General features: G+C 42.2%; 1 protein-coding gene across 1 annotated transcript in view; it reads right to left on the bottom strand.

Moving 5' to 3' along the window:
* Positions 1 to 24,266, bottom strand: part of HTR4 (5-hydroxytryptamine receptor 4) — an 89,557-nt gene extending 65,291 nt beyond the window's left edge. The window contains exons 1-3 of the mRNA XM_021695446.1: positions 24,190 to 24,266; positions 11,827 to 11,952; positions 10,344 to 10,544 (exon numbers count right to left, since the gene is read on the bottom strand). Coding sequence (XP_021551121.1) covers positions 10,344 to 10,544; positions 11,827 to 11,952; positions 24,190 to 24,266 — 404 coding nt within the window. The remainder of the gene's footprint in view (positions 1 to 10,343; positions 10,545 to 11,826; positions 11,953 to 24,189) is intronic.
* Positions 24,267 to 27,485: the final 3,219 nt, after the last annotated feature.

Raw genomic sequence — 27,485 nt, 5'->3', positions numbered from 1 at the left:
AGTTCATGAGGAAGTATTATATGCCAGTCCCAAGACTAATTTTTAAGAGGACTCTTGGTTTCTCAGAGTCATGAGCTGTCATGTAAGAAATCTAACATGTATTAATATGAGATCATATATAAAGACCTGGGACCACGTGGACAGGGAGAAGAGCCCAGCTGAGCCCAGCTTTCCAAATGACCTCACCAAGGTGCCATGCATGTGATAAATTGCCTTGGACCCTCCAGGCTAGTCCAGTCTCCAGCTAAACATCATCAAGAGACTTTAGCCGAGCCCAAATTCCTGATGCACAGAATTGTGAGATCTAATAATGATACATTGTTGTTCAAGCCATTAAGTTTTGGGGCAGATGTTATATAGAAAACCAGTAATATATAGTCTGGTTTATCTGTGGGGTTCATTGGCTGGATATCAGTCCTCCCTCCAGTAGGGGGATTTAGCCAAACATTTTGTGGCAGAGCTCTGGATAAAGAGATTTGTCTTTCTCCTTGCAGTAACTGGTTTTGTAATATTCCAGTTGCTCTGGTTCCCGTTTGAAGAGATGGAGAAGCAGCAGCCGCTTCAAGAAGAGCTAAAGGGCTTTCCTTATGCTCCCCAAGAGGCTTGGCAAGTGACCAGTCACCTGGACGATCAGTGAAGAAGACCCCAGCAGGGATTCATCAGGAGCCAGGGACATGAAGGGGGACTGAGAATGTAGCCAAGAGCAGAGGGAGAACTTGGGTTCCAGGAAGAAAAAATTGTGGGGGTGGGGGGACAGGAAGAGACGCCTTTCCATCAGAGATCTGAAGGGCATCAGACTGGGCTTCTGCAGGAGCCATAACCCCTTGTGCAATCTGCAGATTAATGCTTACTGTGCTCCTCTCTGTTAAACATTCTTCTGTACCTTCGAGATCAGAAAACTTACAAGCAGGGCACCTGGGTGGCTCAGTTGGTTAAGCGACTGCCTTCGGCTCAGGCCATGATCCCGGGGTCCTGGGATCGAGTCCCACATCGGGCTCCCGGCTCAGCGGGAAGCCTGCTTCTCCCTCTCCCACTCCCCCTGCTTGTGTTCCCTCTCTCGCTGTGTCTCTCTCTGTCAAATAAATAAATAAAATCTTTAAAAAAAAAAAAAGAAAACTTACAAGAAGGGGAATATCAGCTGTCTAGGAAGGGGTCTCCTTGAGTTATTATAGACTAAAGAAAAAGGGATAATCTGCCAACACTGTCATCTGAAAACATCCTGGCAGGGTTTACTGGACACACACAAAAGTTTCTAAGGTATACTTTAGGACATGTATGGATTGATCAATCTTCCAGCAGACACTGGATGACTATCCCACCTACGCTTCCAGACTCAGCTCAAGGGTCCCATCGCCTTGAAAGTTCTTTGTACCCTTCCAAAAAACACTAGGAGAGAGTTCTTTCTGGAATTGGTTCCCCATCACCGGCCTGGTTTTTCACAGTACTCTGTTCCTGTGACACAGCATGTCTCCAGTCGTACCGTAATTGTCTGTTTCTTCTCTCTCCTACAACTACCACTATTCCTACTAGACGTGACGCCCACTCACTGAGGGCATACTATGCGGCAGGAGGGGTATTCTACGTTGTATCTAATTCCTAAAGCAACTCTACAAGGGAGCTCTCATTAGCCACACTTATCCCCCTCTTCTCTTCTTTTTTTTGGGGGGCGGGGCGCAGAAGGAGAAGAGCACAGAGCCCGTTGCGAGGCTCAAGATCACGACCCTGAGATCATGACCCGAGCCAAAATCAAGGGCCACCAGGCACCACTCATTATCCACACTTTAAATATGAGGCAACTGAGCCCCAGAGAGTTCAATCCACTTGCCCAATATCATACGGCCAGGATACAGTAAAACTGGCACTTAAACCCATATCTGCCAAAGTCCATGCTCTGGTAATGCTGATAAATAAACGGGCAAGTTTAGACCAAAGCAACCCTATTTAGGAAGAGGAAGGAGAATATGCTGTGCCCTGTAAGTTTTTGAGCTAGGGACACATGGAAAAAATTCAAATATATTTAAATAATTTAAAGATACACCTGAAAAATAAGATAATATACAGGAATAATAACAAATCCTACTGCAACAATCAAGAAATGGGAGGGGGAAAAGGAGTGAAGAGGAGGAAGATGGATCAGAAAGATATTTATGAAAATACATCTATGATTTGGCATCCAGCCGGTCATGACAGATAAGTCAAAGATGACCTCAAAAAATTACATTTAAATGACTAAAAGATGACTAACAGATGCACCTCTGATGTACAAAGTAGAAGAGGATCTTAGTTTATGATGGAAATTTGCACTTTGGGCACACTGGAAATTAAGAAGAGAGACAGAAGCTTAAGACAAGATGCTGAACAGGCAGGTAGAGACAGGACCCCAGAGCCCAGCATGGGACAAGACTGCAGGAGAGAAGAGAGCAGAGTTGCTGCTGAAGCCACTGAATGGGTGAGCTCTCCAAAGGGAATGGGGGAGATGCCCAGTGCTGGCAGGCTGAGGGGCTCTACTTGAAGGACACTCAGTCATTCAACACAAAGGAAAAGGCAGCTACCAGTGTCTGGGAAGGCACCCACAACAACCAGTAGAAATTTGCATTTGAAAAGGAAAACACTAATGGAACGATACCATGGCTAACATTTATTGAATCCTTATTATGTACCATGAACAGATTTATGTTCTCTGCATGCACTCAGCTATTTATTCTTCATAAACTCCAAAGAGAAGGTACTATTATTAATACAATGTTACAGCTGAGTAGATAAAACCCAGAAAATTTAGGCAACTTCTCAAGATTATACAATTGATAACTGCTCCAGCCGGGATTGAATCCAGGTAGTCTAGCACCCCAGACCTCGTTCTTAACTATTTGCTACATTGCACGTTCTAGAAGGGTAGGAAAATGAACACCAAAGTCTGCCCAGGCAACCACAAGTCACATCTCAGAGCATCAGCTAAATGTGCCTGGAGCAGCTACCGGGGACTGACCAGAAGAGCACAGCACAGGTGAGTTGAAGGCTGACCCTCAAGGAGCTTCTAGTCTAGGGTGAGAAGGACATAAGCCAATGATTAAGGTAAATGATAACTGATACTTAACATTCTATGGGCCCCCAGAGGAAGAAACAACAAATCTTCGGGACTGAAGCCTGACCAGTTGGTAGAGAAGGTGACACATCTTGTCTGGATATTGAAAGGTGAGTGTTCATCAGGAAAAGAAAAGGAACGCAAGATACAGGCAGCAACGTGGGACTATGAGGAAATGTATCATACTCAGGATATGGTAACGGATCCCTCGTGGATGGGAGCTGAGGTAGGAAAAACAGACTGAGGACAAGTTGGGAAAAGCACTGAAACACAAGGTAAGAATTTAGCCAATAGTTGATAAAGTGTCACTGAGAAATCTCTGGGACTTTGCACATGCTGTTTTCTGGAACCTCCTTTCCCCATGCCTCCTCTTCTTCCCCTTTACCTACTGACATCTGCATATTCCACAGATCCCAGCCTCACCATTACTTCCTCCCAGAGCTTCCCCTGCTTTGGAGGCCAAGTTCTCTTTGATTTCAGTGACCACCATTTTACCATAATTCCTTATTTACTACTTGTATTCCCCACTAGGCTAAAAAATCTGTGATTCAGAGCTTTTTCTGGTTGTTCGCCACTGCACTTCCACTGCTCTGCTCAGCTCCTAGCAATTAGTAAGTGCTCAATACATATTTGATGAAATGAATATAAAAATAAATGGGGCGCCTGGGTGGCTCAGTCGTTAAGCGTCTGCCTTCGGCTCAGGTCATGATCCCGGGGTCCTGGGATCGAGTCCCGCATCGGGTTCCCTGCTCCGCGGGAAGCCTGCTTCTCCCTCTCCCACTTCCCCTGCTTGTGTTCCTGCTCTCGCTGTGTCTCTCTCTGTCAAATAAATAAATAAAATCTTAAAAAAAAAAAAAGTTCATATCCTCTAGCATGAGATTCACTCAACAAATATTACTATTATGTACAAAGCATGAACCAGGCCTCAAAGAGTATGTGAGAAGGAGAAACATAATACGCTTTCCTTACAGATGCACATTTCAATCCCATCGGGAATACAAATATAGCTGTGTGACACAAATTCACAGTGACAGACACTTTTCACGTATATGTTACAAAGTTGAGTGGTGCCGCAGGGAGATCGTTAAGAAATGCAGACACTTTATCTCTAGCGCAGGATGAAATATGCAACCTTTGAGTCAAAATCATATGTTTAACAAGTAAACTTGCTTTAAAAGAAAATCTGTGACTGAGAAATGGTTGGAAGAGTTTGTGCAGATAAAACACGTCAAGTTCTTGGGTTGCCAAGGGAAAGGGTGACAATTTGGTATCAACGAGGAAATCTTGAAGTGCCGTAGAGAATGGTATACTGAGTGAAGTGGAAGATTTTAAAGGGGCTTGCATTTGATGCCAAATACGACAAAGGACAGCACTGATGAGGGAACGGGGATCAAAATGGTTAAAAGTCTAACATGTCTGACCTATAGAGCCTGTGGAAGGATCTAGGGATGTTTGGCCTAAAACAAGAAGAGGTGGGAATAGCAAACATTTGTCTTGTTGTGGAGGCTCCATAAAGATATCTGCACGTCCCTCGGCCAGCCTAAAAGAAGCTGATGTCTGTTGTTCTTGTCTGCCCAACATCCCTCCTCCAGAGGGAACTGCTGTTCTCCTGTGCCATATGCTTCTAGTAAAGCTGATAGTCGTGGCCCCTCACCTCTGCCCAGCAACCATGATTGGTCATCCCACCATGGTGACTGGTCAAGATGAGAGTGACTCAAGCAAAGGCAACCAAAGTTCTTCCATGAGAAAGAGTATTTAGGTGTCTTATCCTGTGGACTCATGAGTTAAGGATGGTTTTAGGCTCATTTTTCTAACCACCCCCCGCCCCAAGACTGAATCCACTAAGAACACAGCATAGGGACAGAGAGGACAGATATAAAGAGAGGAACACAGAGAAATGTACAGAGACAGAAAGGGAGACAGACAGAAAGAGAAGGAAGAGACAGAAGAAAGAAGAGAGGCAGAGACAAGAAGGAGAGGGAGACAGAGACAGAGGGAGGGAGCGAGCCTAGATGGCATTGTTCAAACCCTGCAGAGAGCCATGTCTGAAGCCGGACTTTTTAGCTACCTGAGCCAATCCATTTATTTTCTGTCACACGCTGACAGAAAATCTTACCAATGTATCTTACCAATGTATCATCTGAGAAGCAAGTTGGTCAAAACACTACATCCAGGAAATTCATTGGGATATATACAGGGAAAGCCCTTTTCAAAGGCTTATTTAAAACATAAATCCATTTGAGTAAACTAAAAATATATTCACTGAAGTCTGCTTCTTGTATATAAAATGACTGGAACTGGCAGGAAGCTACCATTTACGGTGGTTATCTCTAGGGCTTACAGCTGTGGAGGTGCAGAGGGAGAATGGAGATCTTTTTATGTTCTACTTGTAAACTGATGGCATTTTTTTTTTTTTTTACAATGCTCAGGTATTACTCTCATGCTCGTTAAAAGCTGTGATGATTAGAAAAGAGGCTGTTGCAGTGGGTCAGGCGGAAGGTCATGACCTGGGGTGGGACCAAGGAAGATGGATGGGAGGGTCAGAGGGGAGGAAGAGTGTGCTGACCCTGGGAGAAGGTGAGGGCTCCCACCCAGGGTGAATCCAGGTCATCCTGTGAGAAAGCAGAGGGGACACGTTGGCCAAAAAGATGTCTGTGCTCTCTGCCTTGCTCAGCCCTCAGAGGGAACTCCTAGACTAATGTCAGAATGTTCTCAGTGACTTGAGAATGTGCTGGTCTAAGGCTATCATGTCAGCCAAAGGCTATCATGGATACTCCTACGCTCAAGAAGTGTCAACATCTAGCAAAGGGAAAACTGAAGTTTAAAACATATTTTAGAAGTTAGTAAGAGTGATGTCTCTCTCCACCCCAATCCAACTGATTATCCAGTCTCGCCAGGACCACTCCCAACTGCCCCCCATATAACTGCTGTATTAACAACAGTTTGGTGCAATTTTATTCACAATCAATCTCTCTCTCTCTTTCAGTCTCTGCCTGTCTCACACTCACTCAGGTACACCTAGATACAAACATCTCTATATTTATTTTACAAAAGTGGAATTATTCTGAACATTAAAATCTGACACTTTTTTTCCCCCCCAAATAACACACCAGTGATATCTTTCTAGGACAACACACATAACTATTTCCCATGGTTTTTAGTGGCTGGATTAAAACCAGTACTCTATGACAGATACTTGGTGGTATTCATTCACCACAGAACCTTAGATTCAAAATAATCAACGGTACTAGTACATAATGCTTTTAATGCAGTTTTCTGGTCTCCCATGACCATACTATATGATCCATGTAGTTTAATTATGCTTTGGAAATAATTTTTAACAAGGCAATAAACTTTCATTAATAGGATTCAATTCTCTAAGCACCAGGAAGCACAGGGGATAGAGCACTGCAGTGGGAAAAAAGCATTTTATAATATTAATAGAGGCCTACATCTCGCTTTGATCCAAAGGTCTGCCATCTGGGTGAGATTAAGAATCACAGTGAGCGTTCTTGTCTGGGAAGCACTACTCTAGATCAGTTGTCCCCACAGACTCATGGTAGCTCCAGAGAGGAAGACAAAACATCTTGCCAGGAATCACATCTCACTGACACACTCACTCTGTGTTCTGGCCCAGCCCAGTCCAGCCCAGCCCAACTGTCAGGCTGGGTGGGACAGAGAAAAACAGAAGCTAGATGATAAATAAAAGCATACTCTTCCAGGCTAAGATGTTGTGTTGTCAAGTTCAGGGTGGACCTTCCATCCCAATGAGAATATCACTGTAGGGACAGGAGATGCTAGAGACAACTGGCAAATTTCCCAGGCTCCCTAAGGAAAACAAACCAAACGAAACCATCTGACTCCATCTTATTTATGGTATCAGATGTTTTGATGTCCATTATCAGAGAAGGAAATGGAGCTAGTGGTGGCACAAAAAGAGAATTTTTGAGAGAATTCCCTCAAAAAGAGGGTGTACTGAACACCCCATTTGTTGAACAGTGTTTCCCAAATACCTAAATCAGTATTTATGTAATTACTGGCTAATTGTTAATTTCCCCATTAAAAAGGTAAGTTCCATGAGGGGGGGACCCTTTCCTTATTCATATCCTTGCACTTTCTCCCATCAGGGGAGATAGTCCACATATGAGTGGAATATAAGAAACAAAACAAATGAACAAACAAACCAACAAAAAAGGAGGCAAAAAACCCCCAGACTCTTAAATACAGAGAACAAACAGGGAGTTGCCAGAGAGTATGTGTGTTGGGGAAGGGGGGCGGAATGAGTGAAATAGATAAAGAAGAATAAGAGGTACAAAATTCCAGTTACAAAATGAATAAATCATGGAGATGAAAAGTACGGCATAGGGAATATAGTCAATAAAATTGTAATAACGTTGTAGGGTGACAGATGGTCACTATACTTATCATGGTGAGCATTAGGTAATATGTAGAATTGTTGAAGCACTGTGTGTACACCTGAAAGTAATATAACACAGTATGTTAATTATACTTCAATAAAAAGAGTATAAATGCAAAAAAAAAAGTCAAAGAATTGATTTAAATCACAACTGCACTAATTTTCACAAAGGAGAATTGGTTTGATGGGGTCAGAGCCAGCTTCTGGAAGGAGCAAAGGATTGAGTTAAAATCTGAAAGACCGGCAGGAGAGGAGGGGGCAAAGGAGCTTTCCAGGCAGAGGGTGGAGCGAAGGTCCTGGGATGGCTGAGCACAGAGCACTGGAGAGAGAAAGAAGGCCAAGACAGCTTGCAGCCCAGAGAGTGAGGCTGGTGAAGGGCATCAAGTGAGGCTGGGGACACAGACAGGAGACAGATGGCACAAAACCCTACAGGTCAAGGAGTCTGGTCTTGATCTTCAGTACGATGACAGCCATTGAAGGGTTTCAGGCAAAGGAGCAACAAGATCAAAGTTGCATCATTGGCTCTGGCAATGAGATCTTGTAAGGGGCAAGCAGATCGGAGGAGGATAAAGTAGATGTGGGGAGAACAATTAGGAGGTTGCTGAAGTGGCTTATGCAAGAGATGGCATTAGTTTGGACCAGGATAATAAAGATGGAGAGAAACAGAGTTGGGTCTGTTTAGGAAGGAAAATCAGTAGGACTTATTGTTTAAATGCAGGGGATAAGGAAAGGCCACATTAAGAATAACTACCTGATTTCTGGATGATGCATCTGCTGGAGCAGCTATTCACTGAGGAGGTCCAAATTCAGAAGTATCATGAAGTGCATGGATAGTTGCAGGAACTGAAATGAACATCCACTAGCATTTTGTACAGTGCCTAGTGGGGCCAATGCCATGCCTTCGACGAACTATCTGACTTAATCCTAACTGCAATCCTATAAAATAGATGCTATTGCCCCCATTTTTAGAGATGAGAAAACTGAGACTCAGAAAAGCTTAATAACTTACCACCATTCTCAGAGCTGAACATTGGCAGAGCTGGGATTTGAACCCAAATCTCTTCCGTTCTAAGGCAGATGGTTCTTAATGACCAGCCCATCCTGCTTCGCAACAGCTCCTGCTTACCTGGGGACAATTTCATGATTTCAAAAGAACCTGATTGTTAATCTGGAACTCTGAAGCCAAATCTCCCTAGGTAACCTGCAGTCCTTTCCTCAGGACTGCTCAGAGTAAATTTTCCAAATCAGGAAGATGATTCTACATGTCTCCCCCATTCTTCACTCGCTACTCAGCTCTTTTTCTTCCCTTTGCTTTCCCCCAAACTGAAGGTTAACTCCAGTTGCCATGATCCCCTCAGTTTTGCCTTCTCCAAGTTCCTATAATACTTTCAGTCTTGGCACTCATTTTGGCAGTGATCATAGGCAGGCTACCCCGCAAGATTTCCATGCATTTTCTACTCCCTGACATTTCATTTCTTCTCATGCGAACTTCCATACAGTATATAGTGACTGGCTGTAAGTCTTTCATGTACTGAAGTCAGATTGTTGTAAATAAGCTAATAAACACAAATTTCACACTATGACATGCTATGGGTCTGGCTGCCAACCAACAGCTCAGTTTTACCAGTGTCACTATCTATAGCTAGAGAGTCTCATTATATGTGCATTTAACTTCAGCACATTCAACTATGTGTTCTTGGTAGAGCAAGAGAGAGAAAGAGCTCACACAATTTAAGCAGAGCTGGCCATTATGCTTGCCATTCCCATCAATAAGCACCAGTCCCATGAGATAGGAGATGAATCCGCTGTTCCTGCAGCTGGTTCCAGGCCCTCAAGACCTTCCCCATTGTGAGTAATTCTCTGGACAGACTCTGATTTTCGTGTTTAAAGACACATATTTTAGATACATCACAATCTCTAATTTTAGTCAACTGCTTTTCCTGTCCCACAATTAAAGAAACAGTGACTATCCCTAGACCGGAGGAGAAACTGGGTCTGTTGGACTCTTCCAGAGATAAAAAAAAAAAAACTTGTCCCTGCTCATTCTGATAACATGTGACTTCCACACCACACTTCCTTTTGCGAACTACCCCTAAGATACGAATACCATGATGTTGGCCTATGATCCTGTAATTATCTGACCTTTAAACTGCATTCTGCTTTTATTACTGAATATAAACACGCAGGAATTGGAAAATAAAAAGTCCTAATACAACTAATAAATATACATCGCAAACAAAGAAGGCAAAGATGGAAATCATTAGGCCTCCTGAAGTCAAATGTGAAGAAAAAGAACAAAATTCTACAAAAGAATTAAATGTTAGCTCTGCATCCCCCAAACAAGCAATTATTGGGGATTTTACAATTAACTTTCTGGAAAAGATTCTCCAGGTTGCATGCACATAAAATCATGATACAGACACATTTTTGGGGAGGAGGTCATGTTCAAACATCAGACTATCATTCTGAACCAGCCCTGCTGCCTACAGGGCAGGTGTGTTAATTCTTACTCCCTCAGAGTTTTGTTCATGCCATCCGTATAAAAATGTAGAGCTCTACAGTGAATCTGATTGCCACTACCTGTCACTGTCTAGATTGTGAGCTCCCCACAGGCAGGTTCTAAGCCTTACAAACCTCGGCGTCTGCAGGGCCTCAGAGAGGGCCTGACTAAGAAGGAGCCCTCTGCAGAGACTGGAGAGTGGGGGAACCAGTGAGTAGCCAGATCTATCACTCTGAGATTCATCGCTTCTGATGAGCTAGGGAAGAAAAAAAGGCGTGGTCCAATAGCCCTCAGGCCCTTGTGCCCAGCATGGAGCTCCGCTGTGCACATTGCCCTGCCCTTACCTATCCAGAGAAATGCAGCACAGGTGAAAAATCGATGCTGTCGTGAGCAGGACGTCTAGAGATGTCCGGACGAGGCAAAACATCTCCCCATAAACCCAGATGTCTTGAACCAGCTCGATGGCACCAAAGGGCATCACCAGCACCGAAACCAGAAGATCCACAAAGGCGAGAGATACAATGAAGTAATTGGTTTTTATCTTCCTGTGAGTGAAAACGTATAAGGGAGGAGGCAGGGGGAGGAACAAAGGAAAAGGCGAGAGAAAGGAGCAGGAGAGAAAAAAGGAAGAGAGGGAAACAAAGAAAGAAGGGAGAGAGACAAAGGAAAGGAAAGTCAACTGTCCAGTGCATTCTGTAAGACCCCCTTTCCCTTCCGCCACACGGCGTGCACGGTCCAGCCGCCCCTGACTTCTCCAGACCCCCTTGCACCCAAATCCCTCCCATCTTCTTCCCTGAGGCCACACGGGCCTGATTTGAGCCCCCATGCATGGAACCCCTCCCTAGGGCCTCTACACAGGCTGTTCTCTCTCCACATCCATCCTTCCCTTGAGGCCATGGTTTGGTTACTCTCAGGGGACCCTCCCAAAGGGCCCTCCTCACAAATGGTGTCAAATTCTACTGTTTTCCTCTCTGAGATTGATTACTGTGTGCCTCACATTTGTGACACTGGTCAGAATTGTGCTTTTACACTTTCTTTGCATCATCCCTGGATTCGTGCATGCCTTGCTTAGAGAGGAAGGCCACAGAGCACGCAGGTGTGCATCTTTTATGCCCCCTTATGGCCTGGTGGCTCTCGATCCAGGCTGAACCCTAGAATCGCCTGGTGAATTTTTATAAATATTAATGCCCATGTCTCTTCCCAGATCAACTAGTTCAGAGACTTTGGGTGACTAACCCATCCATGCACCCCGCCCCCAGGGTTTCAGATAAAATAGAGGACTCCTAGTTAAATCTCAATTTCAAAAAAACAACGAATAACTATTTAGTAGTATGCTCCAAATACTATATGGGACATATTTACACTACACATCAGCAATTTTCAAAAGGTCTTCAGATGATTTTAATTGCAGCTGGGTTGAGACTCATGAAGTGGAAAGAGCAGAAAACACACATTTAAATACTAGATCAGTCACTGCGCAGCCACCCTTTTTCTGAACCACTGATGAAGTGGGGGGGTTAGATGAGATATGTCCTCAACAATTGTATGTATATATATAGTGATCACACCTATTACCAACCCTCCCCCACCCCCAAAACCCGAAGTTGAACACAGGAAAAAAGATGGGACAGAGATTGCATGTAAGTGCTTACACTGGTTATGTTAGTCATGGGAAATTATGTGTGATTTTTCCCTGCTCTATTTCACAACATCATTTCCCTTTCATAATTACAATTATAAAGGAATTCATAGTTCAGACCCCTGCTGTCCAGGGAGATCCTAGAACTCTACCCCGGTTTCCTCCTGAGGTCTCCTCCTGCTACTCACCTGAGCTGCCTGTCCCTGCACACAGCCACCATCACCAGCAGGTTCCCCAAGATGGCCATCAGGATAACCGCTGAGAGAAATGTGAGCAGCACGACCTTCTCCACTGACCCAAAACCCTCCTTGGAACTGGAAGACACACATGCACACAGGAACACGCACATACACATACACATACACAGAATTAAAGGAAACTCTGAGACACGGGAAAGAAAATCAATTTTTCCCCTCATTTATCTTCAGGGAGGTAACTTTAGCATCAGCAGCTGTAATACACATTCATTGTGCACCCAGTGTATTCTAATGTCTGTACCTGTCACTTTACATGTTATCCTAGTTAACTCCTACAAAAGGAGGAGGAGGCTCAGAGAGGGGAATTAACTACCCTGAAACTGCACAGTTATTCTCCATCAGAGAGCCTGTGACTTTCCTTCAGAGCTCTTACCTCAGCTTGTGCTCAGAAATGTATTTGGTTGATTCCTGTTTTGTGCACTTCCCCAGCTAGAATGTAAGCTCCATGAGGCAGAGACCTTGTCTGTTTTATCCACTGATCAATTCAATTTCAATGCATCACTCACATTTGTCAGATGAAGGAAAGATGGCATTGGATGAATGAATGACAGTAACTTGAACCAGGGTCTGTGTGAATACAAGGGCCACCCTCTCTCCAGAACCCTATCCCTGCCCATGTGGAAGCTGCTGTGTACAGATGGGCTGTCCAAGGGATAGGTCATGGCTTGAAGATTGTTCTAATAAAGTTGACCTGAATAAACAGATCTCGGATTCTGTGAAGTCCATCGCAAAGACAGCAGCCAATCAATATGCTCTGGGGGCTCCTGTCACTGCCCTGGACCCTATTTCTTTTGGTGCCCAACATCACAGCTCAAATCTGTGTTCTTGTCAATTTCAGCATCTGATTTGGTCCTATAAACCCTGCCCTCCTAGTGCGAACTCAGCATTTTGTTTTTATTAATTTGGAAACAAATGTCCACATCAATGAAAGCATAAAATCTGAAGGTTATTAAGAAGCTATAAGAAAAAGTTTTATTTTTAATAAAGTAGTAATAAAATTCTCTTTCTTAATGAAGTTTCAAAGGATCTCAAAACTCTCAGACCCAAACCCTACATTACAATATGGAGAAACTGAGGCCCAGAGGGGAGAACTGAATTGGCGAAGTATATTAGCTTCTGATCTGGGAACAGCTCCTTGTCCTGTGAGCCCACCACTGGAAACACAGGGTCCCAAGAAGCAAGAAAGAGCTGTCTTTACTGAGCTACTTCGATGGAAAACCAAGATGGCTGCTGGCCCCAAACAGTAGCAGCCCACCATGTTCTAGCTCTAGCCTCCTCCAGAATTTTTTCCCTTAGGCATGGAAGACAAGATGCCAACTGGAACAAGGAACCAGTATTGCAGTGGTTGGAAAACCAACAAGTTCCTCCACTCTGCTGACAAGTGTTTTGATTGAATGATTGAAGTTGTTATGGCTAAGGGTTCATGAAAAGAAATTCAACTTATGTTCATCCAAATCACTCTTCCACACCTAAATTCCAGCTACCAACATGTTACAAATATTGGACAGGGCAAGATTTAACTCAGGAGGAAAAGGCTTCAATAGGGTGATATAGTTACCACGAACTAATTTGATCTTAGGCCATGTGGATGCAGGTAAAATGTCTAACAAAGGAGGTGACAGTGGTTTTTCTCCTTGTCCTTCTCAGAGGCTCTGACTGAGAGCACTGCTGAAACATGTGCCTCCCCCCAAAGCCTCTGTACTTGCTGTGCCTTCCTCCTGGGATGCTTCTTTAGCGGCTGGCTTCTTCTTGCCATTCAGGTCTCAGATTACAGTTAAACCCCATTTAATGTGCCACAGCCAACAAACATTGTGCATTTTCTTTACAGCACTTGTTCTCTGAAATGACTTCTGTTGTTGATTACTGTCTGTGTCCCACTCCCACAGAATTACTTTGGTTCTCTTTTTCACTGCAATTCCCAGATCCTAGCACAGTGTCTCATCTGCAATATGTGTGTACAGGTATGTGTAGTACATGGGAAGTACTCAATTATTTTCTAATTTAGTGAAAGGAAGACAATGTATTCATAACGGTGAGGTTTATTCTTCAATGTCTTCGAAGACTGGCTGAAGGAACAAAGAAGATTCTGCCTAGAGAAGAGAAGACCCACAGATAAGACACAAAAGCTATTTTTAACTAACTGAAGCACTGTCATTTGAAAATAAGAGTAGATTTATGCATTCATTCATTCAACACTATTTTCTGAGCACCTACTCTGCATTAGGCATTGTTGTATGTCTTATAGAAGCAGAGATAAGTGAAACAGAGAATAGTCAATGAATAGATAAAGGAGAAACTATGTAAAGTATCAGCCGGCAATACACACTATGGTAAAAAATCTAGAAGGGAGAGGAGGACAGGATGCCAGAGGGGGATGAAAGGCTGGCTATTTAATAGGAGTTGTCAGAGAAGGCACTGTGATAGGGTCATCACAGCTGATGCCCTCTAGGCTGCAGAACTAAGTGGGACCAGTGGTCAGGTTGGAAGCTGTGGTTCTCAACTTTGGTTACATAGTAAGACAAATACCATATGATTTCACTCACATGTGGAATTTAAGAAACAAAACATAGGGGAAGAAAAGGAGAAAGAAAATAAGATAAAAACAGAGAGGGAGGCAAAACAGAAGAGACTCTTAACTCTAGGGAACAAACTGAGGGTTGCTGGAGGGGAGGCAGGTGGGGTGATGGGGTAACTGGGTGATGGGCATTAAGGAGGGCACTTGATATGAGCACTGAATCACTAAATTCTTTTTTTTTGTAGTTTTTAATTTTATTATATTATGTTAGTCACCATACAATACATCATTAGTTTTTGATGTAGTGAACCTAAATTCTACCTCTGAAACTAATAATACACTATATGCTAACTAAATTGAATTTAAATAAAACTTTTTTTTTTTTTTAAATCACGTAAGGAGCTTTCACAAATGCTGACGTATGGGCTCTAATCTCTAAGACATTGATTTAATTGGTCTGGGTTTTGCAGCCTAAATATTGGAATTTTTAAAAGCTCTCAAGTTATTCTGATGTGCAACCAAGGTTGAGAGTCACTGCTAGAGAAAGGTAAGATTTAGTAACAGATAGTAAGAACTTTCTAACAACTAAATATGGTCTGCAATAGCTTCCTGGTGTTGTTTTGAACTCCCCAGCTTGGGACAGAAATGTTTAAGAATACCTATTATACCACTTTGCACCCGTTAAGATGGCTATTATAAAAATAAAACAAAACTAAAAAATGACCAGTGTTGATAACTACGTGGAGAAAGTGGAACCCTTGTGCATTCTGCTGGAAATGTAAAATTGTGTGGCCCCTGTGGAAAACCATTTCTCAGAAGAAACTTTCTCAAAAGTGTCTTAAAAGACTAACCATAGAATGACCAGATGATCCGGAATTCTAGTTCTAGGTATAACCCCCAAAGAATTGAAAGCAGGGGCATAAATAAATACTTGTATATCTATGTTTATAGCATATTATTCACAATAGCCAAAAGGTAGAAATAACCCGTGTCCATCAATAGATAAATGGATAAACAAAATGTGGTAATACATATTATGGAATATTATTCAGCCATAAAAAGAAATGAAGTTCTGATACAAGCTACAACATGGATAAAACTTGAAAACATTATGCTTAGTGAAATATGAAATAATCCAGACAAAAAGACAAATACTGTATGATTCCACTTATACAAAGAGCCTACAGTATGCAAATTCACAGAAACAGAGAACTGAGTAGTGGTTACCAGGGACTTGGGGGAGCAGGGAATGAGAAGTTATTTAGTGAGTACGGAGTTTCTGTTAGGAAGAGGAAAAAATTCTGGAAATGGATAGCAGTGATGGCTGAACACCATCGTGAATGTACTTACTGTCACTGAATTACACATTTAAAATGGTTATTTTACATATTAATGGTAAATTTTATGTTATGTATATTTTATCACAATAAAAAAAGGTTACATGGATGACCACATATCAGGATATTGTATAGGACTCCTGTGTTGGAGGCAGGTTGAACTGGCTGTTTTGGGGTTGTTTTCTTGTCTATGGACAATGATCTGAACATATTCTTAGAACACGGATTCTCCATCAACCACATCCTCATCATTAGAACCATCTCCCCTGTACTGCCTTTCCTCTTGTAGGAGAAAAAGCCAGAGTCAGGAGATATGGTGAACACCTCTGGCACCAGAGAATGTATATTTCAAATCAAAAGGCTATGTCAGGGTCAGAGAATCCCAAGTTCTGTGTTATGGTTCACTTGTGATGCCAATTAGGAACTAGAAATAGCTAAACTTTAAACTGAGAGTGACAAGCAAAATTCAAATCATGGAAGGAGCTTTTCTAATTAAACAGAACTGTCCACTGAACTAAATGTAAGTCCAGTAATGATAATTAAAATAAATCAGGAACCATTTCAGCAAAATCCATTTTAGATCCCTAGGTTACCTCTGACAGCCTCCAACCACTCCGTCAACTGCGACCAGGCAGTCCTCATCTGCACAAAGAGCTGTCCACTCCACTAAATTGGTTCTTTGACAATTATGAGAAATTTTCCTTTCTCTCTTCTTTTAATATTTATTTATTTTAGAGTGGGGAGGAGAGGAGGGGCAGAGGGAGAGGGCAAAAAAAAAATCTCAAGTAGACTCTGCTGAGCGCAGAGCCCAACACAGGGCTCGATCTCATGACCCTGAGATCGTGACCTGAGCTGAAACCAAGAGTCAGACCCTTAACTGGCTGTGCCACTCAGGCACCCCTCCTTTCTCTTCATTTGCTTTTTTCAGTTATCTCTTGATCTATTAAGAAATACCACAAACTTGTTGGCTCTGTGTACCATTTTCTCTGCTCTTAATAGAAGAAAATGTTATGACAATAATTCTGGTTAAATTTCCACATATGTTAGTGTATGTGAAAATGGATTATAAATGACAAAGTATAATATAAATAAGTAATCATTGTTATTAATATCAGAAGCCCATATACGGACAATAGCTAAGGAAGTTTTAGGTTTGTTACATCATCCAGAACAATTGGTTTCAAGGTCACATACACACAGAATACACTTTCTCAGGAGTCAAGAACACTTTTCTCTTTTTTTGCACTGGCCATGTTAACAACAGCCATATAACTTCAAAGAAGTCACTAGCCTTCTCTGAGCCTTAGTTTCTTCATGGATCAATTGAGAAAGTTACATTAAATCTCTCATTTATCAAATACGTATTGATTGCCAGCCATATGCCAAGCACTGGGATACAACAGTAAAGAAGGTAACCAAGACCCTCCCTTCATGGAGTTCAAACTATTAATGAGCAAAAACAATAAGCAAGTGCATAGCTAAAGAAATACAATTGGTGATCAGTACTTCAAAGTGACACTCTCAAACTTTAATGTTCATGTGAATCTATGGGGAGATCTTGTTAAAATGCAAATTCTGATTCTTTCGGCCTGGGATGGGGACTGGGGTTCTGCATTTCTCACAAGCACATAGGCTCATGAAGAGCATCACGGATGCCCATGCTGCTGGTTCATGAATCACACACACTAGACAGTAAAACTATCAAGGGTATTGACAGGATAATGGATAGAGAACAAATGAGTTGGAAACTCTAGATGATCAGGGAACATGGGACATGACATACATGCAAAGAATCCATGAGTTAGAGGAGCCAGGAGAAGAACAAGTGCAAATGTCCTAAGACAGGAAAGACATTTTGTATTCACTATTGTAGGAAGGGAATGAGCAAGGAATAAAGAATCTGGGGTAAGTTCTGAAAAGTAGCCAGGAGCCAGGTTCCTTGGGCTTTGTATGCACTGCTGAGAAGTTTATCTTCCATCACACAATAATAGAGAATGCAATGAAGTGATTTAAGCAGAAAAGTGGCCCTGGGGATGCAAATGTGATAGAAAGAGAGTAAGCCTGTCAGGGGCCCTTGCCCAAGTTCAGGTAAGTGAGAGCAGTGGCTTGGACTAGGGTTGTGGCCATGGGTGGAATAAAGCTATATTTGGGAAGTCAAGGGATAGGTAAAAACAATAGATCCATGGATGGATAAGAAGAAGAAATGGAAGTTCCATTTCTGAATTGCTTATCTGGGTAATGAGATAGAAATTTCATGAGATGGGAAAAACATGTTGTATGAGATACCTATACGACATTTAAGTGAAGTAGTGCCTGGCTGGCTCAGTCAGAAGAGCATATGACTCTTGATCTTGGAGCTCATGGGTTCAAGCCCTACATTGGGTGTACTAAAAATTACTAAAAAAAAAAAAAAAAAAAAAAAAGTTTTTTAAAAGACATTCAGGTAAAGATGTCAAAGACGCAATTAGATATGTGTGTCTAGAGTTCAGAAGGGATGGCTGGGAAAGAGATACACTTGGGATTTCCAGTATTCTATGGGATTTAGATCCCGGGGGAGAGATGCAATCACCCAACAAGAGGGCCAGGGGCTTGATGAACTCTAATACTAAGCCATGCAGGAGAGAAGGAGGAACCAGCAGAAGAGAATGAGAAAAAATGCCCAGGGATATCTGAGGAACATCAGGTGAGTATGGTACTGTGGAAGCCAAGAGTGAAGAAAATGTCAAGTGGGATAGCTCCCCAGAAATACCATGGGACCACTTCTGGGAATAAGGAGAGACCAAGAGGCAGGGCAACCAGAGCAGTTCTTCTTTTTCTTTTTATGTATTGAATTGTGCAATAAAATTGTATCTGATGAGCGGGGTCCAGCCCTGGACCAGTGATCTTTGGAGAATGTCCTCCTCCTCCTCTTCCACTCCTGGTAAGTCCCGGTCACATGAGAAACATCTTTCCCAAAAGCACATCCACACGGGATCCCAGGCAGTTCAAAATACTCCCTATCCAAGGCTTCCTTCCCCCATCCTGTTCACCACTGCACAGTCCTCCGAAAGAACTGCAGGTAAATTAGAGAAGACAGTATTTATTTTCTTGCCAATTAACAGTCAAAACAAAGGATGCCAAGGTACTCTGACTTAAAAGAGAGACCCTGACTAAAATTGGATTGTTTTTCTAGTGTGGATTTTATTAACCTTAAATGTAAGGTCCCTGTTGTTTTCAATAAAGATAAAAGATTGGGTACTGGGGCGCCTGGGTGGCTCAGTCGTTAAGCGTCTGCTTTCGGCTCAGGTTATGATCTCGGAGTCCTGGGATCGAGCCCCACATCGGGCTTCCTGCTCTGCAGGAAGCGGCTTCTCCCTCTCCCACTCCCCCTGCTTGTATTCCCTCTCTTGCCGTGTCTCTCTTTGTCATATAAATGAATAAAATCTTTAAAAAAAAAAAGACTGGGTATTGACCAAGGCGGCCTTAGCTTTCTACTCCGCTTGACTAGACTTTAGACAGACTTCTCCCTACTCTAGGTTTCTGGCCTCCCTTTTCTTAGAGTATTTGCTTTATTTTTTTAAATTTGAAATACAGTTGGCATACAACATTATATTAGTTTTAGGTGTACCACATAGTGATTCAACATTTATGTACATTACGAAATGCTCACCACCATAAATGTCGTTACAATTTGTTACTACACAAAATTATTGCAATATTATTGACTATATTCCTTATGCTGTACTTTGCATTTCTGCAACTTATTTATTTTTTGATTGGAATTTTGTGCCTCTTAAACCTCTTCACTTATTTCACCCACTCCCCTCACCCCTGCTCTGGCATCACCAGTTTGTTCTCTGTACTTAGGAGCTGCTTCTGATTTGGTTTTTTTGTTCATTTATTTTGTATTTCAGATTCCACATACAAATCATATGGTGTTTGTCTTTCTCTGTCTGACTTATTTCACTAGCATAATACCCTCTAGGTCCATCCATGTTGTCACAAATGGCAATATTTCATTCTTTTTTTGTGGCCGAGTAATATTCCATGGCCACATCTTCTTTGTCCATTCACCTATCCATGGACACAGGCTGTTTCCATATCTTGGCTATTGTAAATAAGGGTGCAATCAACATAGAGGTACATGTATCTTTTCAAATTAGTGTGCTCATTTTCTTTGGGTAAATAACCAGAAGTGAAATTACTGGATCCTATGGTAGTTCTGTGAGGACCCTCCATACTGTTTTGCATAGTGGCTGCACCAATTTACATTCCCACCTGAGAGGGCACAAGGGTTCCCTTTTCTCTACAAGCTCACCAGCACTTGTTATTTCTTGTCTTTTTGATGCTAGCCATTCTGACAGGTGTGATCTTAGAGCATTTACTTTAGAAAATTTGTAATTGTAAATTCTTTCTCTGGCCCTTTGGGATAGAAATATTTTTAAAAACCTTTTTCTAGTTTTACAAGCTAGAACGGCCTATTTTATTTTATTACGTTATGTTAGTCACCATACAGTATTGTCTTTCTCATGGACCTAGCAGCCATCCCTTTGAAATGTTACCATTAAGGAAGACAGAGCCCCTACCTCCCAGTTTCTGTGGGAGGGCAGGAGCCTAACTTCCACAGACACATTGCTCTGAACTGTAAAACTACCCCCTGTTTCCTTGGGGAAGGCCAAATAGCAAACACAGATGGCCTGTGAGCCCCACCCCCACTCCATTCCTGTAAAACCTCTCCTGTCCTTTGTTTCAGCGAAATTGAGTTCCGACTACATTCTGGTTTCTCTCCCCAATAGCAACAGCCTTGAAAAAGTTGTCCTTATCTGTTTAATTTTGTCCAGTGCAATTTTGGCTTTGACAGTATACATCACTTTTACAACTAATTATGTCGTGTGTGTACTGTCTTCATTACCTTTATTAGTTGCCACGAACGAAACCCGCGACAGTTGGAGTACATACATGGGGCTTAAGCTCAGATAATGTTTGTGTTGGTGATATTTCTTATATAAATTAATTTTTAAATGCCTTTTTAGGTAAAGCAGAAATAGTAGAGCCCATGGGTATGTTAACTGTTTTCCTCTATACCAATAACTTCAGAAATATTGTAACTGTAAACTTTTTAAAGCATACCCCATTTCCTGCAAATATGTGCACTTGTTTTCTGGGTTTCTTGAGAGCCTAATGTACAAACAATGGCCAGACCCTATATAACAATAAAACTCTGACAGATAATGTCTGCCGCAACCAGCCCAGAAAGGTCAGGCCTTATTCAATGACGGCCAACCTCCGTATGTTTTCCCTCCAGACCAACCACAGAAAGACAAATATGCCCCCCAAACAAACATGAGAGGCTCCCCTTCTTGTTAGCTCACCTCTTGCTTCCCTGTGCCAACAACTTCCAATCAGAGAGCAGCTAAAGCCCTGCTGTTTTCACTATAAGCTTTTTATTTATTTATTATTTTTAAAAATTTTATTATGTTATGTTAGTCACCATGCAGTACATCATTAGTTTTTTATGTAGTGTTCCCTGATTCACAGCCAGTACTATAAGCTTTTCTACTCCCATGCCTGACTCTGAGTCTTTGCAAACTGCAATTGATGATGGCTGGGCCCCTAGCCCCCATTTTGTAGCCTCTGCAGAATGCCCCTGTTCCCATTAATGTGGTCTTCATTTATTCCCACGTTCTAGATATGTTCTAGGTGTTCCACGTACTTGGAATCCTACTATTTTCAAATAATCTGGAGGAGTATTTCTTATTATTTGCTTTATGTTACTTTGGGCTCTTAATGGTAAGTTTTCAGGTCTTCCAGCTAGCTTTTTTTTTTTAGGTATTTTTTTTTCCTTAGAAAACCTTTTTTATAGAAAGACTAAATATGATAATTCATATAAAACTGTTCCATCATAAGAGCATCAGAGCATGGTGCTCCAAAATCATCAGGGAGTAGCAAAGCTTGGTTAAAACACAGATTGCTGGGTCCACCTACACAATTTCTAATTCAGTACAGATGGAATGGGGCCCCAAATCTGCATTTCTAACAAGTTCCTGGGTGATGCTGATGCTGCAGGTCTGGGGACCACACTTTGGAGACCACCGACCTAGAGCATTGAAACAGGATGTCCTTTACCCCGCCCTCATTTCTCCATGGCAAGTTACTTTGTTTTGCCCCTAGGTGTGGAACTTCCTACTTGGAAGTGGGGAAATTCTGACATTGATTTATTGAGCACCTACTATATGGCAAACAAAGCACTAGGGAGGTTTTCAATGCTGCCTCATTTCATCCTCACAATTACCATGTAATCTAGTATCAGGACGTCCTTTGTCGGAAGAGACTGGACCTCAGTGTGGCCAGGAAACTTAAGATCCTACAGCTATCAAGTGGTGCTTGGGGGACTTAAACCTATGCACTCTTGATTGCAAGCCCAGTGCTTTTCCCACTAGATTTTAAACATGCTCATTTGAAATTGAATAAAATTCCTTTAAAAAAAATCAGCTAAAGTTTGACTTTTTGTCTATAAACTTAATATCCAACATGATGATGGCCGCTAATATGCCTTGTGAAAATACGCTGGCTACAGAAAATGGTAGGGATAAAAAATCTTTCCGAGAAGAAGATTAGGCAAAATGGAGTTTCTACGCAATTCTAAAAAAATCCCCTTCTTTTGATTGTTTTTGAAGACCCTACAGAGGAGGGTGGGAGGGTGGTGGTAGTGGTTGATGCACAGCTGATGAAGGTCAGGTATTTTTCAAATGCAAACTTGTGGAGGAAAATTCTAGTGGCAAGCTTTTAATAGGCTCTTCAAGGTCCTCAAAGATCACACATATGGGGCATGAGAAAAACTTCAAAGCCCTAAGAGGTTCTATCTGGATAGAGTATAATGGGAGTTCAAAGCTGCAAGGAATACAAAGGCTATCAGGATCAAAGACATTGTGTTCCCAGGCCAGGCCTGAATGCAAAACCAAGCCAGGACTGACGTGATGAGGGGACACCTACATTTGGGAAGATTCTCACTGCTGCACAGCATGTTAACTATTGGGGCTTCCATTCTTTGTGGAAATAAAATGCTAAATGACAGTGCCAGTAAATTATACCTGAGAGGAGAGTCTCATTTCAAGAAAATCCATCCTTCCAAAATTGGAACTGAGAAAACAACTTAAGAGATCATTTCTTTTTCTTTACAATATTATTTTTTATCTATGTGCAAATTCGATGTAGGGTCTCTGGTCTGTTTTGCAAACACCTCTTTGCCCACAGTTGCTGAGGATCCTTAATGCCCATCAGGTCCAGAAATGTGTTCCTTTGGAAGAAGATAAGTGGCATGTGTTCAGTATTTGGCTGATCATCCCCTTGAAATTATTCTTGTGGTTATAAGAAATCCAGCCCAGGGGAGAAAAAAAAAATGTGGGCCACATGAGGCCTCTCCCCTGTAGTCAATCATTTACCCCAAGGATAAGGGCTCAAGGAAAAGCGGAATTTCCCATACTCTGATAACAACCTGCTCCCCATCCTTCTGCTATAGTTGCCCCCCTGTCCCTGGGCCCAGCTGCTAATGGAGCCAGCTCTGCATATTTTGCCAGGGTCCAGGCTGGTTGTTGCTAAGTATTCTGATTTCTCACCTCACCTCTGCTCTGACAGTGTAAAACTTTTCTGCTCAAGATGAAAGAAGAAACTGCTTGGGGTTGCTCTATTATGGGGACAGCCAAACCATGGTCAGTGGGCCAAATCCAGCCCCCTGCCTGTGTTCGTAAATAAAATTTCATTGGAACACTGTCACCCTCAATCCCTGATGTATTTTCTATGGCTGCTTCCCACGATAAAGGCAAAGTTGAGAAAGTATGATGGAGACTGTGTGGACTGCAGAAGCTGAAACGAGTTATTCTGATCCTTTCTGAAATGAGTTTGATGATCCCTGCTCTTCTGGAACCCACAATGAGTTTGGCCTAAAGAAGAATACGGTATGGAGACCCTCAGATCTATGAGAACCTATTAAAAGAAACCTAGGTCACTGGGAGTCATTCATTCCTCTGGATTTTTTCACTAAGTGAAAAGAAGCATCATTCCACTTGACCACACCAGAAACCAGGCATCTGACTCCATTTCTCCTCCTTTACCTAAGTCACTACCTACTTTGAGTAGCTCTTAAAACTCTTCACTCCTTTCCAGTCCACCGTCAATACCCTAATGAAGGCCCTTCTGTTATCTTTGCAGCAACTACTGTAGCTACTCATGTCCCACTACCTACTGTGTCTTCACTTAGTGGTCTATCATTGAACTCTCACCTCACCTGGGTGATGGCAAAGGCTTCCCAACTGGTGTTCCTGCTTCCACTCTTTTCTATACACAATCCACTCTTCACCCAGTAGACAGAGTGAGCTTTATAAAATGTTTCGGTTGGAACATGTCACTAACCACCGCCCTTGAGATGGCTTTCATGACACTCACAGTAATACCCAGAACCCTTACCATGGCCTACATGGCTCCACAAAGCTGGCTCTTGGCCGTTCTATGATCGCCACCTTTACCACATTCTCCTTTTTCATGCTGCTCCAGCTATAAAGGCTTCCTCATTATTCCCAGAAGGAGCCAAGCAGGCTCCCCCTTCAGGGTCTCTCATTTGGCGCTGCCTCCATCTGGATCTCTCTAACCCCAGGGATCAAAATTACTCACTTCCTCATTCAAGTCTCTGCTCAGATTCACCTCTGAAAAGATGGCTTTCCTGACCACTAGATTTAACACAGGACCTCTCCTCTCACTCTCTATTCCCCTCTCTTGCATGATTGATCTTCATTGCTGTTAGCTACTAAGTCCTTCTACACACCAGAATGTCTTGAATGTAATCCCACTGAGGGCAGACTTGGTCTGTTATGTTCACTGATGGCATTTCTCGCCCCTAAAACAGCACCTGGCACATACAAGTACTCAAAAAGATGAAGGAATAAATGAACAATTGGATGAATGAATGAATGAGTCACCCTTTAATTGGTCATCTGCCCTGACTCTTCCTCTTCCCAACCATTAGCAGCACTGAAGTTAAAATGTGTCACTTTGTTTATTCCAGAAGGTACTAACTCATGTCCCCCTATTTATCCAAAACCTTGTAATGCCCCCCCATTGCAATGTTGGTAAAATACCAAATTTGACCTGATTTAACCTGGGCCCTACTTAGTTTTCCATCTCTATTTCTGACACTATTCCATAACCAGGTCTACCACAGAGAAACGCCCAAATCCCCACTCAAGGAGGGGGACACACTTACTGTTCCCCTTTCTGTCCCTCCCCTTCTTTCCCTGGCAAGCCCTTGCATGTCCTTTGGAGCTCAGTTAAACATCTTCCTCTCTGGGGAGCTCCAAGAACTTCCTCTTCCTATATGTTTTACAGCACCTATAATTACATATCATAGCTTTTAGCACACTATATTTTGATTATTCACTTAAATATATGTGTCATCTCAACCATACTGTCTTATTCACTTTGGTATCTGCAGTGCCTAGCACAACAAATACCTATTAAACAAGTAAAAAAAATGTGTAAGTTAACCCATGCCTGGAAGATGCTCAAGCCCTAGCAATCAACATAAAAACGTGTTTTGGTTTGTTTTTCTTCAACTCAGTATTTCTACTTAAGCTATATCTAAACTATTGTCTGAGTCAGGTATCCTAGGGCCACCAATCACTTCTTTGAGTTACAACTTATATAATTGTTGACACCATGGGCAGACTACCAATAGTTAACTAGTTTCCCTAGAGAATATTAGAAGCCTTTCCCAGGTACTCTGAAGGCTGACAATGCTTTTAAATCTATTTTCTAGTCATCCCCCGGGCACTGGAGTTGTTGTGAGGATTAATTAAGGAAATACATGTAAAACACTCAGGATATTGCCCGGCATATACTACATGCTCAATAAATGCTAGCTATTATTATTCATCTTCTCTGTTTATTTCAAATATACATACATGACATTCACATGCATCCTGGTCCTCTAACTCATAGCATAGACAGACACCCAGCCTGGTCGATGACTGATCATTATGACAGCATGTTGTAATTTGGCTGGGGGGTTGTTGAAATAACAACGAAAAATATAGTCCAGAGAAAAGAGATAATGAATAAGAATACACTGGAATTTTTCCAGACACAGCTAGGAGAAAAGCAAATATGATAGAGCAGAGAATGAAGAAAACGTGCTAAAAGTGGGGATGGAGTTTGGAAGGTGGTGTGCAAATGTAAGAACTGGGGGGCCTATCGAGCTGCCACGAGCCTAAGAGGAGTGAAGGGTATCTAATATCTTGATGGGGCACAGAGCTTTGAAGAGAAAGACTCCGCATTCAAGTTTACCAGCATGTGCACACCCATTCACACTTACACACCCTGTCAGGTACAGAGTCCATAAGAGCAGGCTGGGGAGTGACGGAAATAGGGAAAGGCAGGCGGAGAGTAATTGCGGGGTCACCTGGATTCTCTACCTGCATGCTAGCAGACATCCCTAGAACAGAATCATATAAAATACTGCTCATAAAGATGACCACTTGGCATTCCAACCTGGTATACCTAAAAACTGTACTACAGTCCATAAACGCGTGTCCAGACTGCACATGACAAATGTAGAAATAGCCTTAAAAATTCATGCTCCAATAATTCCACTTCTAAAAATTCATCCTAAAAAAATACATTATTAGAACTGTTCTTTTTTTTTTTAAGATTTTATTTATTTATTTGACAGAGAGACACAGCAAGAGAGGGAACACAAGTAGGGAGAGTGGGAGAGGGAGAAGCAGGCTTCCCGTGGAGCAGGGAGCCTGATGTGGGGCTCAATACCAGGATGCTGGGACCATGACCTGAGCTGAAGGCAGACGCTTAACGACTGAGCCACCCAGGTGCCCCTATTAGACCTGTTCTTAAAGACTTTGGTTTTTCATGGGGGCGCCTGGGTGGCTCAGTTGGTTAAGCATCCGACTCTTGGTTTCGGCTCAGGTCATGATCTCAGGGTTGTGACACAGAGTCCAGCATCAGGCTCCACCCTCAGCGTGGAGTCTGCTTGAGATTCTCTGCCTCTCCCTTTCCCTCTGCTCCTCCTCCCATTTCTCTCTCTCTCAAATAAATAAATGAGATCTTTAAAAAAAAAAAAAAAGGAAGACTTGGTACATTATAACTCACAATCATGTTGTTTATAATTGGAAACATTGGAAACAACCTAAATGTCTAAATTTGGGTATCAGTTACATAAACAATCTCTTATTTATTTAATATTTCACAGCCATTATAATCCAGGTTTGAAAAGAATATTTAACAACAGGAGAAATTTCTCATAAATATTGTTCAATACTAAAAGCAGGTATGACAGAGTAAAGTACAAGTTCAATTTTCTATAAAAATGTTGTTTTACATATGGGTCCAGAAAAATATCTATTGAGAGATTAACTTTTGACTCTTTTCTTAAAATCACACACACAAAAAAAGACTAGAAGCAACGAGTGGTTATCTTCCTCCTCTATCCCAATAAGATAACTAAAATTTGTGTTTTATCAACAATGTTGGTTATGGGTTTTTCAAGTTGCAGGGCTGAAGGCAGAAGTTTCTGGCACCAGAGCATAATCACCTGACATAAAGGCAGAAACAGCCAATTAAGGAAGGAGGGAGGTTTCAAGAGCTATGACATGAAGAAGCCAGAGGTTTGCAGGCTCCAAAACCAGCAAGAAGGAACACAGCAGTCCCTCTCAGGACTCACAGACACCAACCCCTAGGATCAGAGACCCTGGGGT

Source organism: Neomonachus schauinslandi, chromosome 7 (genome assembly GCF_002201575.2).
Source record: "Neomonachus schauinslandi chromosome 7, ASM220157v2, whole genome shotgun sequence".
Lineage (NCBI taxonomy): Eukaryota > Metazoa > Chordata > Mammalia > Carnivora > Phocidae > Neomonachus > Neomonachus schauinslandi.
The sequence above is the reverse complement of the archived record's forward strand: the minus strand, read 5'-3'. Positions and strand labels throughout refer to the sequence as shown.